Source organism: Pseudophryne corroboree, chromosome 10 (genome assembly GCF_028390025.1).
Source record: "Pseudophryne corroboree isolate aPseCor3 chromosome 10, aPseCor3.hap2, whole genome shotgun sequence".
Lineage (NCBI taxonomy): Eukaryota > Metazoa > Chordata > Amphibia > Anura > Myobatrachidae > Pseudophryne > Pseudophryne corroboree.
Genome location: NC_086453.1, coordinates 131,875,150 through 131,895,819, shown reverse-complemented (window position 1 = coordinate 131,895,819; position 20,670 = coordinate 131,875,150). Strand labels below are relative to the sequence as shown.

General features: G+C 48.1%; 1 protein-coding gene across 2 annotated transcripts in view; it reads right to left on the bottom strand.

Annotated features, from left to right (window-relative positions):
• LOC134966230 (branched-chain-amino-acid aminotransferase, cytosolic-like) overlaps positions 1-20,670 on the bottom strand; it is a 194,976-nt gene that overhangs the window by 57,688 nt on the left and 116,618 nt on the right. For both annotated transcript variants that reach the window (XM_063942800.1, XM_063942801.1), the window contains 3 exons: positions 14,491-14,691; positions 13,679-13,789; positions 4,955-5,074 (listed from right to left, as the gene is read on the bottom strand). In XM_063942800.1, coding sequence (XP_063798870.1) covers positions 4,955-5,074; positions 13,679-13,789; positions 14,491-14,691 — 432 coding nt within the window. The remainder of the gene's footprint in view (positions 1-4,954; positions 5,075-13,678; positions 13,790-14,490; positions 14,692-20,670) is intronic.

The window sequence follows — 20,670 nt, the reverse complement described above, 5'->3', positions numbered from 1 at the left end:
ATCCCAAGGTGCCACTGGAGGCACAAAAGGAGGCTGTATATGCAGTACCCCCTTGACAAACGTCTGAACTTCAGGAACTGAAGCCAGTTCTTTCTGGAAGAAAATCGACAGGGCCGAAATTTGAACCTTAATGGACCCTAATTTTAGGCCCATAGACAGTCCTGTTTGCAGGAAATGCAGGAAACGACCCAGATGAAATTCCTCTGTAGGGGCCTTCCTGGCCTCACACCACGCAACATATTTACGCCAAATACGGTGATAATGTTGCACAGTTACATCCTTCCTGGCTTTGATCAGGGTAGGGATGACTTCATCCGGAATGCCTTTTTCCTTCAGGATCCGGCGTTCAACCGCCATGCCGTCAAACGCAGCCGCGGTAAGTCTTGGAACAGACAGGGTCCTTTCTTAGAGGTAGAGGCCACGGGTCCTCCGTGAGCATCTCTTGAAGTTCCGGGTACCAAGTCCTTCTTGGCCAATCCGGAGCCACGAATATAGTCTTTACTCCTCTCCTTCTTATGATTCTCAGTACCTTGGGTATGAGAGGCAGAGGAGGGAACACATACACTGACTGGTACACCCACGGTGTTACCAGAGCGTCCACAGCTATTGCCTGAGGGTCCCTTGACCTGGCGCAATATCTGTCTAGTTTTTTGTTGAGGCGGGACGCCATCATGTCCACCTTTGGTTTTTCCCAACGGTTCACAATCATGTGGAAGACTTCTGGGTGAAGTCCCCACTCCCCCGGATGGAGGTCGTGTCTGCTGAGGAAGTCTGCTTCCCAGTTGTCCACTCCCGGAATGAACACTGCTGACAGTGCTATCACATGATTTTCCGCCCAGCGAAGAATCCTTGCAACTTCCGTCATTGCCCTCCTGCTTCTTGTGCCGCCCTGTCTGTTTACGTGGGCGACTGCCGTGATGTTGTCCGACTGGATCAACACTGGCTGACCCTGAAGCAGAGGCCTTGCTTGACTTAGGGCATTGTAAATGGCCCTTAGTTTCAGGATATTTATGTGAAATGACGTTTCCATGCTTGACCACAAGCCCTGGAAATTTCTTCCCTGTGTGACTGCTCCCCAGCCTCTCAGGCTGGCATCCGTGGTCACCAGGACCCAGTCCTGAATGCCGAATCTGCGGCCCTCTAGAAGATGAGCACTCTGCAACCACCACAGGAGAGACACCCTTGTCCTTGGAGACAGGGTTATCCGCTGATGCATCTGAAGATGCGATCCGGACCATTTGTCCAGCAGATCCCACTGAAAAGTTCTTGCGTGGAATCTGCCGAATGGAATCGCTTCGTAAGAAGCCACCATTTTTCCCAGGACCCTTGTGCATTGATGCACTGACACTTGGCCTGGTTTTAGGAGGTTCCTGACTAGCTCGGATAACTCCCTGGCTTTCTCCTCCGGGAGAAACACCTTTTTCTGGACTGTGTCCAGAATCATCCCTAGGAACAGCAGACGTGTCGTCGGAATCAGCTGCGATTTTGGAATATTTAGAATCCACCCGTGCTGTCGTAGTACTACTTGAGATAGTGCTACTCCGACCTCTAACTGTTCCCTGGACCTTGCCCTTATCAGGAGATCGTCCAAGTAAGGGATAATTAAGACGCCTTTTCTTCGAAGAAGAATCATCATTTCGGCCATTACCTTGGTAAAGACCCGGGGTGCCGTGGACAATCCAAACGGCAGCGTCTGAAACTGATAGTGACAGTTCTGTACCACAAACCTGAGGTACCCTTGGTGAGAAGGGCAAATTGGGACATGGAGGTAAGCATCCTTGATGTCCAGAGACAGCATATAGTCCCCTTCTTCCAGGTTCGCGATCACTGCTCTGAGTGACTCCATCTTGAATTTGAACCTTTGTATGTAAGTGTTCAAGGATTTCAGATTTAAAATAGGTCTCACCGAGCCGTCCGGCTTCGGTACCACAAACAGCGTGGAATAATACCCCTTTCCCTGTTGTAGGAGGGGTACCTTGATTATCACCTGCTGGGAATACAGCTTGTGAATGGCTTCCAATACCGCCTCCCTGTCGGAGGGAGACGTTGGTAAAGCAGACTTCAGGAACCAGCGAGGGGGAGACGTCTCGAATTCCAATTTGTAGCCCTGAGATACTACCTGCAGGATCCAGGGGTCCACGTGCGAGTGAGCCCACTGCGCGCTGAAATTCTTGAGACGGGCCCCCACCGTGCCTGAGTCCGCTTGTAAGGCCCCAGCGTCATGCTGAGGACTTGGCAGAAGCGGGGGAGGGCTTCTGTTCCTGGGAAGAGGCTGCCTGCTGCAGTCTTTTTCCCCTTCCTCTGCCCCGGGGCAGATATGAGTGGCCTTTTGCCCGCTTGCCCTTATGGGGACGAAAGGACTGAGCCTGAAAAGACGGTGTCTTTTTCTGCTGAGAGGTGACCTGGGGTAAAAAGGTGGATTTCCCAGCCGTTGCCACCAGGTCCGATAGACCGACCCCAAATAACTCCTCCCCTTTATACGGCAATACTTCCATATGCCGTTTGGAATCCGCATCACCTGACCACTGTCGCGTCCATAACCCTCTTCTGGCAGAAATGGACAGCGCACTTACTCTTGATGCCAGAGTGCAAATATCCCTCTGTGCATCTCGCATATATAGAAATGCATCCTTTAAATGCTCTATAGTCAATAATATACTGTCCCTGTCCAGGGTATCAATATTTTCAGTCAGGGAATCTGACCAAGCCACCCCAGCACTGCACATCCAGGCTGAGGCGATTGCTGGTCGCAGTAGAATACCAGTATGTGTGTATATACTTTTTAGGATATTTTCCAGCTTCCTATCAGCTGGTTCCTTGAGGGCGGCCGTATCAGGAGACGGTAACGCCACTTGTTTTGATAAGCGTGTGAGCGCCTTATCTACCCTAGGGGGTGTTTCCCAACGCGCCCTAACCTCTGGCGGGAAAGGGTATAATGCCAATAATTTTTTAGAAATTAGCAGTTTTTTATCGGGGGAAACCCACGCTTCATCACACACCTCATTTAATTCATCTGATTCAGGAAAAACTACGGGTAGTTTTTTCACACCCCACATAATACCCTTTTTTGTGGTACTTGTAGTATCAGAAATGTTCAAAACCTCCTTCATTGCCGTGATCATGTAACGTGTGGCCCTTCTGGAAAATACGTTTGTTTCCTCACCGTCGACACTGGAGTCAGTGTCCGTGTCTGGGTCTGTGTCGACCATCTGAGGTAACGGGCGCTTTAGAGCCCCTGACGGTGTTTGAGACGCCTGTACAGGTAATAACTGATTTTCTGGCTGTCTCATGTCGTCAACAGTCTTTTGTAAAGTGCTGACGCTATCACGTAATTCCTTCCATACGACCATCCAGTCAGGTGTCGACTCCCTAGGGGGTGACATCACTATTACAGGCAATTGCTCCGCCTCCATACCATTTTCCTCCTCATACATGTCGACACAACGTACCGACACACAGCACACACACAGGGAATGCTCTGATAGAGGACAGGACCCCACTAGCCCTTTGGGGAGACAGAGGGAGAGTTTGCCAGCACACACCAGAGCGCTATATATATACAGGGATAACCTTATATAAGTGTTTTTCCCTTATATAGCTGCTGTATTGATTAATCTGCCAAATTAGTGCCCCCCCTCTCTTGTTTTACCCTGTTTCTGTAGTGCAGGACTGCAGGGGAGAGTCAGGGAGCCTTCCCTCCAACGGAGCTGTGAGGAAAAATGGCGCTTGTGTGCTGAGGAGATAGGCTCCGCCCCCTTCTCGGCGGCCTTTCTCCCGCTTTTTTAAGGAAAAACTGGCAGGGGTTAAATGCATCCATATAGCCCAGGAGCTATATGTGATGTATTTTTTGCCATCTAAGGTGTTTTTATTGCGTCTCAGGGCGCCCCCCCCCAGCGCCCTGCACCCTCAGTGACCGGAGTGTGAAGTGTGCTGAGAGCAATGGCGCACAGCTGCGGTGCTGTGCGCTACCTTATTGAAGACAGGACGTCTTCTGCCGCCGATTTCCCGGACCTCTTCAGTCTTCTGGCTCTGTAAGGGGGCCGGCGGCGCGGCTCTGGGACCCATCCATGGCTGGGCCTGTGATCGTCCCTCTGGAGCTAATGTCCAGTAGCCTAAGAAGCCCAATCCACTCTGCACGCAGGTGAGTTCGCTTCTCTCCCCTTAGTCCCTCGATGCAGTGAGCCTGTTGCCAGCTGGTCTCACTGAAAATAAAAAACCTAAAACTAAACTTTTCACTAAGTAGCTCAGGAGAGCCCCTAGTGTGCACCCTTCTCGTTCGGGCACAAAAATCTAACTGAGGCTTGGAGGAGGGTCATAGGGGGAGGAGCCAGTGCACACCAGGTAGTCCTAAAGCTTTTACTTTTGTGCCCAGTCTCCTGCGGAGCCGCTATTCCCCATGGTCCTTTCGGAGTCCCCAGCATCCACTAGGACGTCAGAGAAATGAAAGCTCAAATACACCTCAAAAAGTAAAGTTCAGCGTCACGCTATCCCTGTATAGCCTCCGGAAAGCCACCAATCCATAAACGTCTAACGCTGGTACTCGTGGTTCCAGTATTAGGATCTCCAGCACAACAGAGGACAAAGCTTGTGACGTCAATGCCTCTCTCGTCCACAGGCCACGCCACTTTTTGAGATGTATGTGAGATTTTACTTTTTTAATTTACTCACACTGTGCGCCCCTCACTTCTGTTTTTTACATGCACACTGTGAAGCCTGTGGTACAGTCTAATCAGAGGAGGCGGCACGGGTCATCTACACTGAGTGAAATTGGACTATAAATTGACTTTGAGGAAAATTTGGGACTGTTGCGCGATCTACCTGTATATTTTATATATATATATATATATATATATATATATATATACACACACACACACACATACATACACACATACATACATACACACACACACACACACACACACACATAAACACATATATATCCTAAACTTACCTCTGTGCCAATAAAGGTAGGTCGAATATACAGACTGGCAGAAGTAGATTGTGGAACCCAATCTCGGTCAGTGTCAACTAGTCTCCGCAGGCACTCTAGAAGCTCGGCCTTGTCAAAGGACTGAAAATAATTAAAACATATGAGAAATGGCTGAAAAGCTGAGCTGTTACAGTACCAATTACAGTAGCCCTTCAAAAGAAGGAACAAATTATCATATTATACATACAATTATCCTATGTAATTGAGAAACAATTTTAGTATTTAAAGGGATATTAGTGGGACTAACATCCCAGCTACAGCCAACATATAAATAGTGTAGGGATTTGAGACTTTTTACTTTCCCTTTAGTCTAGATGTTCACAAGTACAGATCAGATGAAATAACAGAAAAGCAGGTTACAGCAACGTACAATGGGGGTCATTCCGAGTTATTCGCTCGTTGACGATTTTCGCTATATTGCGATTAGTCGCTTACTGCGCATGCGCAAGGTTCGCAGAGAGCATGCGCTTAGTTCTTTTACACAAAAGTTAGGTATTTTACTCACGGCATAACGAGGATTTTTCATCGTTTTGGTGATCGGAGTGTGATTGACAGGAAGTGGGTGTTTCTGGGCGGAAACTTGCAGTTTTCTGGGCGTGTGCGGAAAAACGCTGGCGTTTCTGGGAAAAACGCGGGAGTGTCTGAAGAAACGCGGGAGTGTCTGGGCGAACGCTGGTTGTGTTTGTGACGTCAAACCAGGAACGAAACTGACTGAACTGATCGCAATGGCGGAGTAAGTCTGGAGCTACTCAGAAACTGCTAAGAAATTTCTATTCGCAATTCTGCTAAGCTAAGATACACTCCCAGAGGGCGGCGGCTTAGCGTGTGCAATGCTGCTTAAAGCAGCTAGCGAGCGAACAACTCAGAATGAGGGCCAATATTAGGTGGCTCGTTTATCAATGAGTGATAAAACTCACTATGAATGATAAAACTTGGGGCCTAATTCAGAACTGATCGCAGCAGCAAATCTGTTAGCTAATGGGCAAAACCATGTGCACTGCAGGGGGGGCAGATATAACATGTGCAGAGAGAGTTAAGGCCAGTACTGACGGGAGAGATGTGTGCTAAGCTCACACATCTGTCCCCCCGCTCAGCACAGCGCGATGTGCCGAGCAAGGTGGGGGGATGACGGGGGGCCGCTCACTTCACACATCGCTGAAGTGAGCGACCCGCTAGATTGAGCAACGCATCGCTGTCGCTGTGGGGTATACACATGATGGATCCGTGCTTAAAATCTAAGTGATCTAGTCAGATTGCTTAGATTTTAAGCACGGATCTCTCCGTGTGTACCCGCCTTTAGATTTGGGTGGGGTGTGTTCAAACTGAAATCTAAATTGCAGTGTAAAAATAAAGCAGCCAGTATTTACCCTGCACAGAAACAAAATAACCCACCCAAATCTAATTCTCTCTGCACATGTTATATCTGCCCCCCCCCCCCACCCTGCAGTGCAGCATGGTTTTGCCCATTAGCTAACAAATTTGCTGCTGCAATCAGGTCTGAATTAGGCCCTTGTTGAGTATAATAAATGGTGTTCCAGCACCTAACTGTCATGTGTTCAGCTCCTGTCACGTGTTTTTGAAAATGATAATTGAAAGCCGATTGGCTGGATGACCATTTATCATATGCAACAAGTTTTATCGTTCACAACGAGCAGGGTTTTAAAGTGAGACGTTCTATCAGTTCCATTTAGAGACGGAACCAGTTCTGCCTCCTACGGTCCACCTAACCCAGGATTGTCACAGATGGGCGGCAGCGATCGGATGAAGGAGCGAGGCTTCAAGTAAGTATTTTTTTTGTGTTTTTTTTTGTGTGTGTGTAAGGGGCACTACTACAGGGGGCAATACCACAGGGGGCACTACTACTGGGGGCAATACCACAGGGACACTACCACTGGGGTCATTACTAATGGGAGCACTGCATAGAGAACAATGCATAAGGGGCATTACTTGGGGGTTCTGCATAAGGGGCACTACAACTGTGGCATTGCATAAGGGGCACTACCACTACAGTGGACATTGCATAAGGGGCACTACTGCTGTGGGCATTATGTGCATTAGTGGTGCTACTACTGTCGGCATTATGTATAAGGGGCACTAATATGGGCATTGTGTAAAACTACTGTGTGTCATAACATGAATAAGGGGCACTATTATGTGGTATAATGTGGATAAGATTGTGCTACTGTAGGGTGTACTTTGAATTAGGGATACTATCACGTGACCACATCCCCTTTCTATTTGAGACCACACCCCTTTTAAAGACCACATCCCCTTTTTGTGGCGCATGCCGTCCCTTTATTTAATCGGCACCAGGCGGGGGTGAGTTCCACCTCCTCTCTAGGACTGCTTTAAGCACCAACAACGAGTATTATCACACTTTGATAAATTGGCCCCATATAATGACAATGTATACATGTACAAGTTATGGTGAATTCAGGCCCTTCCTCAAAAGCAAAATACCAATAATGAGTAGATCGACCACAATCTCCCAATATTGAGAGATAATATATCATTGAGAGATAATAATCATCCTCAATATTCTGCCTATATTTCCTATTTTTCTCTGTCACTACATCATCCTCCTTGTGGGCAGACATATGCAAACGCAGTGTGATTTGGCAGAAAATTGGTAACGTAAAAAAAAAAAAAAAAAAAAGTAAAATCTTTTAGTGTGTAGCTCAGATCTTGGTGCCTAAAATTTCCTAAAAAAAAATAATCAACCAATTTTCTGGCTGACCAAAAATAATCTGACAGTGTGTACTTAGCTTTACTTCAAGTATATGAACCTGCACAACTTTGGATATCTGCAATACAACTGGACAGGTAAAAACAGGATTTTAATTACCTACTGGTAAATCCTTTTCTCGTTGTCCATAGACGATGCTGGGGTCCACATTAGTACGTACCATGGGGGTATAGACGGGTCCACTAGGAGCCATGGGCACTTTAAGACTTTGATAGTGTGGGCTGGCCCCACCCTCTATGCCCCTCCTACCAGACTCAGTCTAGAAACCTTGCCCGAGGAGACGGACACCTTTGAGAGAAGGAATTTACACAGATTGTGGTGAGATTCACACCAGCTCACACATACAAGGCAAACCAAGCTAACCAGCTTGCAAACTCCGCAACGGCTGAACAACATTACTTAACCAAGTAACAACAGTACTAAACTAAGAACAAAGCAATATTGAATGAACCATAGCAGGATAACGAAGCGCTGGGCGAGCGCTCTGCATCCCCTACGGACTACGAGAAAAGGATTTACCGGTAGGTAATTAAAATCCTATTTTCTCTTACGTCTTAGAGGATGCTGGGGTGCAGATTAGTACCATGGGGTTGTACCAAAGCTCCCAGAACGGGAGGGAGAGCGTGCAAACACGCAAACCAGGTCGACCCTGACCAAGTTGCTGCTCTGCAAAGTTGTAAAGCCGAGACACCCCGGGCAGCCACCCAGGAAGAACCCACCTTACGAGTAGAATGAGCATTAACAGATTTCGGACACGGCAAGCCTGCTGTAGAATAATCATGCTTCAGCGAAACATCGTCTGCTTGGAAGCAGGACACCCAATCTTGTTGGGGTCATAAGGGACAAACCGAGAGTCCGACTTTCTGTGACGAGAAGTTCTCTTCACATAAATCTTCAAAGCCCTCACAACATCCAAGGACTTTGATGAAATTGAGGAGTCAGTAGCCACTGACACCACAAAAGGTTAGTTGATATGAAAAGCCGACACTACCTTCGGAAGGAACTGCTGGCGCGTCCTGAGTTCCGCTCTATCCGCATGGAAGATTAAGTAGAGGCTTTTACAAGACAAAGCCCCCAATTCCGACACAAGTCTAGCAGAAGCCAAGGACAACAACGTGACAGTTTTCCACATGAGAAACTTGACCTCAGCCTCCTGTAGATGCTCGAACCAATCCGCATGCAGGAACTGCAATACCACGTTAAGATCCCAGGGTGCTGTAGGCGGCACAAAGGGAGGTTGTATGTGCAAAACCCCTTTCAAGAAAGTCTGAACCTCAGGGAGGGAAGCCAGTTGTTTCTGGAAGAAAATGGATAGGGCCGAAATCTGGACCTTTACGAATCCCAAACGCAGGCCCATATCCACACCTGCTTGCAGGAAGAGGAGAAACCGTCCAAGTTGAAACTCCACCGTAGGAAACTTCTTGGATTCACACCAAGACATATACTTTTTCCAAATGCGATGGTAATGTTTAGACGTTACTCCTTTCCTAGCCTGTATCAGGATAGGAATAACCTTGTTCGGAATGTCCTTCCGAGCTAAGATCTGGCGTTCAATCTCCATGCCGTCAAATGTAGCTGCGGTGAGTCTTGATAAGCGAACAGCCCCTGCTGCAGTAGGTCCTCCCAAAGAGGGATAGGCCTCGGCTCTTCTAGCAGTAGATCCAGAAGATCCGCGTACCAAGCCCTTCTTGGCCAGTCCGGAGCAATGAGGATTGCCTGAACTTTTGTTCTCCTTATGAGTTTTAGAACTCTTGGAATAAGTGGAAGTGGAGGAAACATGTACACCGACTGGAACACCCACGGAGTCACTAGGGTGTCCACCGCCGCTGCTTGTGGGTTTTGTGACCTGGAACACTACCTCTGAAGCTTCTTGTTGAGACGAGAGTCCATCATGTCTATTTGAGGTACACCTCAAAGACTTGTCACCTCCGTGAACACCTCTGGATGGAGGCCCCACTCTCCTGGATGGAGATCGTGCCTGCTGAGGAAGTCCGCTTCCCAGTTTCCACTCCCGGAATGAAGATTGCTGACAGCGCCACAGCGTGGTTTTCTGCCCAGAGGAGGATTCTTGACACCTCTGACATCACAGCTCTGCCCTTTGTTCCGCCCTGTCGGTGTATGTAGGCCACCGTTGTTACATTGTCCGACTGCACCTGAATGGCCTGATCTTGCAGAAGGTGTGCCGCCTGTAGAAGACCGTTGTACACGGCTTAGTTCCAGGATGTTTATTGGAAGAATGGATTCCAGACTTGACCATCTTCCTTGGAAGGTTTCCCTTGGGTGACCGCGCCCCAACCTCTGAGACTTGCATCCGTGGTTAGAAGGATCCAGTTCTGAACCCCCGAACCTGCAGCCCTCTAGAAGGCGAGGCAGTTGTAGCCACCATAGTAGTGAGATCCTGGCTTTTGGCGAAAGACGTATCCTCTGGTGCATGTGTAGGTGAGAACCCGACCATTTGTCTAGGAGGACCATTTGGAAGGACCGTGCATGAAATCTTCCGTACTGTAGCGCCTCGTAGGAGGCAACCATCTTCACCAGAAGGCGAATTCACTGATGGACTGATACCCGGACAGGCTTCAAGACATCCCGGACCATTGATTGTATCACCAACGCTTTCTCCACTGGTAGAAATACCCTCTGCACCTGCGTGTCGAGGATCATCCCTAGGAAAGACAATCTCCTTGTCGGCTCCAAATGTGACTTTGGAAGATTCAGGATCCATCCGTGATCCCTGAGCAGTCGAGTCATGAGAGCAATGCTCTGCAACAACTTCTCCCTGGAGGACGCTTTTATCAGCAGATCGTCCAGGTATGGAATTATATTCACTCCCTGCCTGCGGAGTAGAACTATCATCTCTGCCATAACCTTGGTAAACACCCTCGGTGCCGTGGAGAGGCCAAATGGCAGACCCTGGAACTGATAGTGACAGTCCAACAGCGCAAATCTGAGATAAGCCTAATGGGACAGCCAAATCGGAATGTGGAGGTATGCATCCTTGATATCCAGGGATACCAAAAACTCTCCCTCCTCCAGACCTGAGATCACCGCTCTCAGAAATTCCATTTTGAACTTGAATTCCTTCAGATAAGGGTTTAACGATTTCAGGTTCAAAACTGGTCTGACCGAACCATCCGGTTTCGGTACCACAAATAGGTTTGAATAGTAACCCTTGTTTTTCAGATGAGGTGGAACTGGAACAATGACATCTGAGCTTTCCAATTTTTGAATGGCTTCCTGTAGGATAGCCCTTACCGTCAGCAAAGCCGGCAAGCCTGATTTGAAGAATCTGTGAGGGGGGAGCTCTTGAAACTCCAGTCTGTACCCCTGGGGCACAATATGCTGTACCCAGGGATCCAGTCCGGATGACACCCAGACGTGACTGAAACGTCTGAGTCTCGCTCCCACCTGTGTATGCAGGTTTTTGGGATTTTGCCCGACCACCTGTGAAGAAAGTGGTAGGCGGATTGGCCTTTTTAGCTTTTGCGGCCCGAAAGGACTGTATTGAGGACATAGAAAAGGGTTTCTTCGGCATCTGAATGGCTGAGGGAAGAAAGGTTGACTTACCAGCGGTTGCCGTGGAGATCCACGCATCCAATGCTTCCCCAAAGAGAGCCTGACCTGTGAAGGGTAGGTTCTCCACACTTCTCCTGGATTCCGCGTCTGCCGACCACTGGCGCCGCCAGAGTCCCCTGCGTGCTGAGACAGCCATGGAAGACGTCCTTGCATTCAGATGACCCAGGTCCTTCATGGCCTCAACCATGAAACCCGCAGAATCCTGTATGTTACGTAAAAACAATTCAATGTCACTTCTATCCATAGAATCTAAGCCCTCTAGTAATGTGCCTGACCACTTTACTATGGCTTTAGAAATCCATGCACAGGCAATAGTGGGCCTTAACGCCACTCCTGAAGCAGTGTATATGGATTTTAGCGTAGTTTCAATCTTGCGGTCTGCCGGTTCTTTCAAAGCGGTAGACCCAGGAACAGGTAAAACCACCTTTTTAGATAGTCTAGATACAGAAGCGTCTACTATAGGTGGGTTTTCCCACTTTTTCCTACCATCCTCAGGGAAAGGAAAAGCCACAAGTACCCTCTTTGGGATCTGGAATTTTTTCTCTGGATTTTCCCAGGATTTTTCAAATAATGCGTTTAATTCCTTAGAGGCAGGGAAGGTTAGGGTGGTTTTCTTATTGTCTGTAAAGTAAGCCTCCTCTTCCTGCTCAGGTGGTTTGTCAGTAATGTGTAACACATCCCTAATAGCCTCAATCATGAGTTGCACCACTCTTGCCAGGGAAGCCTCACCCCCCACATATCCGCATCACTGTCTGCCGTGTCAGAGTCGGTGTCCGTGTTGACTTGCATAATTTGAGCAAGCGCACATTTCTTTGGGTATATACAAGGGGATTTTGAGGTAGGGGGAACAGAACCAGAAAAAACCTCCACAGATTGTTTTAAAATCTGTGATTCAGTCTCATAATAGAAATCTGGGATATCATTCCCTTAATAGAAGCTACCCACTGGGGCTCGGATTCGAAAGGCTGAGACAAAATATTACATTCCTGTGTACATGGAATGGATTCCTCTGGGGAAGATACATATTCTGCCGCACAAGACACAGAGTCCCTGGACATGGTAATGTGAGAATTTACACACACACACACACACACACACACACACACACACACACAGAAAAAATGTCAGACACAGTTTCCCCCAAGTACCTTCAGAAAGACACAGAGTAATGGAGCCAGCACCCACACAGCGCCCCAGAAGGCAGATACAGAATATGTGCCTGGCGCTGCCTGTGTAACCTTAATAGATTACACAGCTGTGACTAAACACCCCCCCCCCCCCCCCCCTTCCTTCTACAACCCCCTGGTACCGCACAGGATATTTGGAGTCGTGTGGAGGGTCAGCATTTTCTGTCAGCGTCTCCCAGTGGTTATCTGCAGGGAGGGAAATGACGCTGGTGAGCTGCTGGGTCCGCTCTGAGGAGAAACTCCACCCCCAAACATGACGCGTCTTCCCACACTTTGTAGGATTATACCGGCTTGAGGTATAGTGTCTAACAGCAGAACTAACATCCCTGATAGCAATTGTGACCAGTTTTCAAGGGTACCTGCACTGGCACAGGGCACCCCTCACAGCGCCGCACTGTGTGTACCGCTGAGCCTTCCGGAGCATAGTGTCGGTACTGCGCTCCCACCCTGATGCCGCCATTTACACCGGTTCCCCGCTTGTCGGGTCGCCGGTGACACACTCACCACCGCAATCTTCTGGCTCTGTTAGGGGGTGGCGGCATGCTGCGGGAGTGAGCGGTCGCCTCGGGGGCTAACGATCATCACCCTCAGGAGCTGAATGTCCTGTCAGCGGAGATAGTGGCCATTAACCTCAGAGGGTTGGACACTACTCCCCCCCAAGTCCCACGAATCAGTGAGGCTGTTGCCAGCAGCCTCCCTGTGCCTAACATCTTAATAAAATAATAAAACTAAAGAAACTCTAGGAGCTACCCTAGCTGTGACCGGCTCCTACGAGCACATTTTCTAAACTGAGTCTGGTAGGAGGAGCATAGAGGGAGGAGCCAGCCCATACTATCAAAGTCTTAAAGTGCCCATGGCTCCTAGTGGACCCGTCTATACCCCCATGTTACTAATGTGAACCCCAGCATCTCCTAGGACGTAAGAGAAACATAATATTCTTTATTAAATGTGCTTATACCAGTGGTTCCCAAACTCGGTCCTCAAGGTACCTTACTGTGCAGGTTTTAATGATATACATGGCTCAGCACAGATGGTTAAATCAAACTGACGGAGGTATTAATTAAGTCACCTGTGGCCAAACATGGATATATTTAAAACCAGGACTGTAAGGGTGCCTTGAGGATCGAATTTGGGAACCTCTGACTTATACATTTTATAAGACAGATTGCTTAAACTTACAGGTAGACAAGCTCTCAGTGCTGTCCGATGCATTCTCTCCATGTTCAAAGTGGGTCGAAAGAGACGGATTTGATTATCTTCCCCTCTGAAGGCTTTCATACCCTCAAACAGCTACAAGAACAAGACCAAACAAATTAAGGGTGCAGATATGAAGCTTATAGCTCATATTTCTCGTATTTTCGGCTCACAGAAGTGTTTTTTACTGTAATCCAGTAGTAATGAGATCTAGGTACGACAACGGTTGCCACTGCTAGTGTCCATATTAATCTTCTGGGATCTTAATTTCTCCTTCCTCCGCTAGGGGACACTGGAGCATAGCCAATGGGTGTAGATGGCAGGTAATCAAAGCAGAGATGGTGGGAAGTACCTGTGTGCTTGTCTGTGGTAGGCTGGATATCATATTGATCATGTCCAAGTATGTTTCCAATTATGGAAATCTATATGCGGACCAGCCTAGGAGCTGGTTAACACAATATCACTGTACAATCCTGTTCAGTATTAAATAAAACAAGTATCCCTCCCCCCCATCCGAACTGTTATAATGGGCCGCAGTTTGGGGGGTGCCATGTTCAGACCTATTCCATTTGTAGCACAACCCCTATTATACCAGAGAAAACCCTTATTTCACAGTTATAAACCACAAACTTGCACAGTAAAGCTAATCATGATACACCAACCATAACCACAATGTTACAGCAGGAAAAAAAACATTATTACATATTAATAAACTATTAATTCAGTCATGGAATGATAGGTATTAGTTCGTAGTGTGTAGAAATTAGCGCTTTGAGAAGACTAGTATAGCAACTTACCTCAACTGAGTAGTGCAGGGCAGAGGTGGCAGGGTGAAGGGAAAGGTTTTGGAAGGGCTTAATGTGGGGCTTACCCCAGCCTTTCTCATTGGTCCATTCTATAGTCAGCATGTGGTCTGTGAACGTTTTCCCGAATACTAAGTTTTCCACAGACGGCTTCTCTTTTGGAAGTTTGTTTAATTCTATTTGAAGGTCAGAGGCCTGAGGTGAAATATAAAATGTGTATCAATTAATAGACAGTACACTACATTTAATATGTACAACAGTATGGTAATAACACTAGCATATTTCTGTGGCTTTGGTCACAAACTGTAAGTTAAATTTGGTAAGATGCTACTAAACACATGTATGTTATCATGTGCACCAAAGATTCTTTATGGAATTACTTAGCCTGTATACCCTAATCTACTAAAAAATAAGATTTTAAACCTACCGGTAAATCTTTTTCTCGTAGTCCGTAGAGGATGCTGGGGACTCCGTAAGGACCATGGGGATAGACGGGCTCCGCAGGAGACATGGGCACTTTAAGAAAGACTTTAGATCTGGGTGTGCACTGGCTCCTCCCTCTATGCCCCTCCTCCAGACCTCAGTTAGAGAAACTGTGCCCAGAGGAGATGGACAGTACGAGGAAAGGATTTTTGTTAATCCAAGGGCAAGATTCATACCAGCCACACCGATCATACCATATAACTTGCTTATCTATTAAACAGTTAACAGTATGAAAAAACAACGTAGCATCAGTCCCAAACTGATGAAACTCTAACATAACCGTTATGTAAACAAAACTATATACAAGTCTTGCAGGATGTTGTCCGCACTTGGGACGGGCGCCCAGCATCCTCTACGGACTACGAGAAAAAGAATTACCGATAGGTTTAAAATCTTATTTTCTCTTACGTCCTAGAGGATGGACCATGGGGATTATACCAAAGCTCCCAAACGGGCGGGAGAGTGCGGATGACTCTGCAGCACCGAATGAGCAAACATCAGGTCCTCCTCAGCCAGGGTATCAAACTTATAGAACTTTGCAAAGGTGTTTGAACCCGACCAAGTAGCAGCTCGGCATAGTTGTAGTGCCGAGACGCCTCGGGCAGCCGCCCAAAATGAGCCCACCTTCCTGGTGGAATGGGCCCTAACAGATTTAGGTAACGGCAATCCAGCCGTAGAATGAGCCTGCTGAATCGCGTTACAGATCCAGCGAGCAATAGTCTGCTTAGACGCAGGAGCACCAACCTTGTTGGCAGCATAAAGGATAAAAAGAGCCTCTTTCTTCCTAACTCGAGCCGTCCTGGCCACGTAAATTTTCAAAGCCCTGACTACATCCAGGGACTCGGAATCCTCCAAGTCTCGCGTAGCCACAGGCACCACAATGGGTTGGTTCATATGAAAAGATGACACCACCTTAGGCAAGAACTGAGGACGGGTCCGCAATTCTGCTCTATCCATATGGAAAACCAGATAGGGGCTTTTATGAGACAAAGCCGCCAATTCCGACACTGGCCTAGCCGAAGCCAAGGCTAATAACATGACCACTTTCCAAGTGAGATATTTTAATTCTACTGTTTGAAGTGGTTCAAACCAGTGCGACATAAGGAACCTCAACACCACATTAAGGTCCCAATGCGCCACCGGAGGTATAAAGGGAGGCTGAATATGTAACACTCCCTTCACAAACGTCTGTACTTCTGGGAGAGAAGCTAGTTCTTTTTGGAAGAAAATAGGTAAGGCCGAAATCTGAACCTTAATGGAGCCTAATTTTAGGCCCAAATTCACCCCAGTCTGTAGGAAGTGAAGGAGACGGCCCAGATGGAATTCCTCCGTAGGAGCATTTCTGGCCTCACACCAAGAAACATATTTTCGCCATATCCGTTGATAATGTTTAGCCATTACGTCCTTCCTGGCCTTTATCAGCGTAGGAATGACATCATCTGGAATGCCCTTTTCCGCTAGGATTCTGCGTTCAACCGCCATGCCGTCAAACGCAGCCGCGGTAAGTCTTGGAACAGACAGGGCCCCTGTAGCAACAGGTCTTCCCTGAGAGGAAGAGGCCACGGATCTTCCGTGAGCAATTCCAGTAGGTCCGGATACCAGGTCCTTCGTGGCCAATCCGGAACAATGAGAATTGTTCTCACTCCTCTTCTTATTATTATTCTCAAAACCTTGGGTATGAGAGGAAGAGGAGGAAACACATAGACCGACTGGAACACCCACGGTGTCACTAGGGCATCTACCGCCACCGCCTGAGCGTCTTTTGACCTGCCGCAATACCTTTGTAGCTTTTTGTTGAGGTGGGACGCCATCATGTCTATCTGGGGCAGTCCCCACCGAGTTTGCAATTTGTGCGAAGACTTCCTGATGAAGTCCCCACTCTCCCGGATGTAGGTTGTGTCTGCTGAGGAAGTCTGCTTCCCAGTTGTCTACTCCCGGAATGAACACTGCTGACAGTGCGCTTACATGATTTTCCGCCCAGCGAAGAATCCTGGTGGCTTCCGCCATCGTTCCTCTGCTCCTTGTGCCGCCTTGGCGGTTTATATGAGCCACTGCTGTGATGTTGTCTGACTGGATCAGCACCGGTTGGACGCGAAGTAAGGTCTCCGCTTGACGTAGGGTGTTGTATATGGCCCTCAGTTCCAGGATGTTGATATGAAGACAAGTTTCTTGACTTGACCACAGACCTTGATAATGTCTTCCCTGCGTGACTGCTCCCCACCCTCGGAGGCTCGCGTCCGTGGTTACCAGGATCCAGTCCTGAATACCGAACCTGCGGCCCTCTAGAAGGTGAGCACTCTGCAGCCACCATAGGAGTGATACCCGGGCTCTGGGAGACAGGGCGATTAACTGATGAATTTGTAGATGTGACCCGGACCACTTGTCTAGTAGGTCCCATTGGAAAATTCTTGCATGGAACCTACCGAAGGGAATGGCTTCGTATGATGCCACCATCTTTCCCAGGACTCGAGTGCAGTGATGCACCGATACTTGTTTCGGCTTTAATAGGTTATTGACGAGAGTCATGAGTTCCTGAGCTTTTTCTATTGGAAGAAAAACCCTTTTCTGCTCTGTATCCAGAATCATGCCCAAGAAGGGCAGACGAGTCGTAGGAGTCAACTGTGACTTCGGGATATTGAGAATCCAGCCGTGTTGCTGTAACACCTTCAGTGAAAGTGAGACGCTGTTCAGCAACTGCTCTCTCGATCTCGCTTTTATGGAGAGATCGTCCAAGTACGGGATAATTGTGACACCCTGCTTTCGCAGGAGTACCATCATCTCCGCCATTACCTTAGTGAAAATCCTCGGGACCGTGGAAAGCCCAAACGGCAACGTCTGAAATTGGTAATGACAATCCTGTACCGCAAATCTCAGGTACGCCTGGTGAGGTGGATAAATGGGGACATGAAGGTATGCATCCTTTATGTCCAGAGATACCATAAAATCCCCCCCTTCCAGGCTGGCGATGACCGCTCTCAGCGATTCCATCTTGAATTTGAACCGTTTTAAGTATAGGTTCAGGGATTTTAAATTTAAAATGGGTCTGGCCGAACCGTCCGGTTTCGGGACCACAAACAGGGCTGAGTTATATCCCTTCCCTCGTTGAAGCAGGGGAACCTTGACCACCACCTGTTGAAGGCACAACTTGTGAATTGCATTTAAGACTATCTCCCTTTCTGGGGAAGAAGTTGGTAGAGCAGATTTGAAAAACCGGCGAGGAGGCATCTCTTCGAATTCCAGCTTGTATCCCTAAGAAACAACTTGCATTGCCCAGGGATCCACCTGTGAGTGAACCCAGATGTGGCTGAAAATACGAAGACGTGCCCCCACTGGGGCGGACTCCCTCAGGGGAGCCCCAGCGTCATGCGGTGGATTTTGTAGAGGCCGGGGAGGACTTCTGCTCTTGGGAACCAGCTGTGTTGTGCAGCTTTTTCCCTCTGCCCTTACCTCTGGCAAGAAAGGACAATCCTCGTACTCTTTTGCTTTTATTGGAACGAAAGGACTGCATTTGATAATGTGGCGCTTTCTTAGGTTGTGAGGGGACATAAGGCAAAAAATTCGATTTACCTGCCGTAGCTGTGGAGACCAGGTCCGAGAGACCTTCCCCAAACAATTCCTCACCCTTGTAAGGTAAAACCTCCATATGTCTTTTTGAGTCGGCATGACCTGTCCACTGCCGGGTCCATAGGACTCGTCTAGCAGAAATTTACATAGCGTTTATTCTGGAACCCAGTAAACTAATGGGGGTAATTCCAAGTTGATCGCAGCAGCAAATTTTTTAGCAGTTGGGCAAAACCATGTGCACTGCAGGGGAGGCAGATATAACATGTGCAGAGAGAGTTAGATTTGGGTGGGTTATTTTGTTTCTCTGCAGGGTAAATACTGGTTGCTTTATTTTTACACTGCAATTTAGATTGCAGATTGAACACACCACACCCAAATCTAACTCTCTCTGCACGTTATAGCTGCCTCCTCTGCAGTGCACATGGTTTTGCCCAACTGCTAAAAAATTTCCTGCTGCGATCAACTTGGAATTACCCCCAATGTCTCTTTGAGCATCTCTCATATATAAGACAGCATCCTTTATATGGCCTAGGGTCAATAAAATGGTATCCTTATCTAGGGTCTCAATTTCCGCTGATAAGGAATCTGTCCATGCTGCTACAGCGCTACAAACCCAGGCCGACGCAATTGGTCTGAGTAAAGTACCATAATGTGTGTAGATGGACTTCAAGGTAACCTCCTGCTTGCGGTCAGCAGGATCCTTGAGGGTAGCCGTATCTTGGGATGGCAGCGCTATCTTTTTTGATAAGCGTGTCAAAGCTTTGTCTACCCTAGGGGAGGATTCCCACCATATCCTGTCCGCTGGTGGGAAAGGGTACGCCATAAGAATCCTTCTGGGAATCTGCAGTTTTTTTGTCTGGAGATTCCCACGCTTTTTCACATAATTCGTTCAACTCATGTGAGGAGGGAAAAGTTACCTCAGGCTTCTTTCCCTTATACATGTGTACCCTCGTGTCAGGGACAGGGGGTTCCTCTGTGATATGCAACACCTCTTTTATTGCAATAATCATATATCGAATACATTTAGCCACTTTTGGCTGTAACTTTGCATCATCGTAGTCCACACTGGAGTCCGAATCCGTGTCGGTATCTGTGTCTCCTATTTGGGATAGTGGGCGCTTCTGAGACCCTGAAGGTCCCGGCGACATAGGGACAGACATGGGTTGACTCCCTGACTGTTCCTTAGCTTCAGCTTTGTCTAATCTCTTGTGCAATAAGTTCACACTAGCACTTAAAACATTCCACATATCCATCCAGTCAGGTGTCGGCACCACCGACGGAGACCTCACATTCATACGCTCCCCCTCCTCCCTAGGTGAGCCTTCTACCTCAGACATGTCGACACACGCGTACCGACACACCACACACACAGGGAACCTCTTATCTGAAGATAGTTTCCCCACCAGGCCCTTTGGAGAGACAGAGAGTGAGTATGCCAGCACACACCCCAGCGCTATATGACCCTGGAAAAAAAACACTAAATGTTTACCCAGTAGTGCTGTTTATACTTTATATCCGCCAAATTTGTGCCCCCCTCTTAAAACCCCTCTATCACCGTGTATTAGCAGGGGAGAGTCCGGGGAGCTTCCTCTCAGCGCTGTGCTGTGGAGAAAAATGGCACTGGTGAGTTCTGAGGGTGAAGCCCCGCCCCCTCGGCGGCGGGCTTCTGTCCCGCTCAAAATTCCTGAAAACTGGCGGGGGCTCTGTTATATACATGTACAGTGCCCATCTGTACATGTATATACTTATTTTGCCAATGGAGAGGTTTTATTGCTGCCCAGGGCGCCCCCCCCTGCGCCCTACACCCTTACAGTGACCGCAGTGTGTGAGGTTTATGGGAGCAATGGCGCACAGCTTTACTGCTGTGCGTTACCTCATTGAAGATCATGAAGTCTTCTGCCGCCTCTGAAGTCTTCTTTTCTTCTCATACTCACCCGGCTTCTATCTTCTGGCTCTGCGAGGAGGACGGCGGCGCGGCTCTGGGACGGACGGCGAGGGTGAGACCTGCGTACCAATCCCTCTGGAGCTAATGGTGTCCAGTAGCCTAAGAAACAGAGCCTTAAAATTCACAGAAGTAGGTCTGTTTCTCTCTCCTCAGTCCCTCGATGCAGGGAGTCTGTTGCCAGC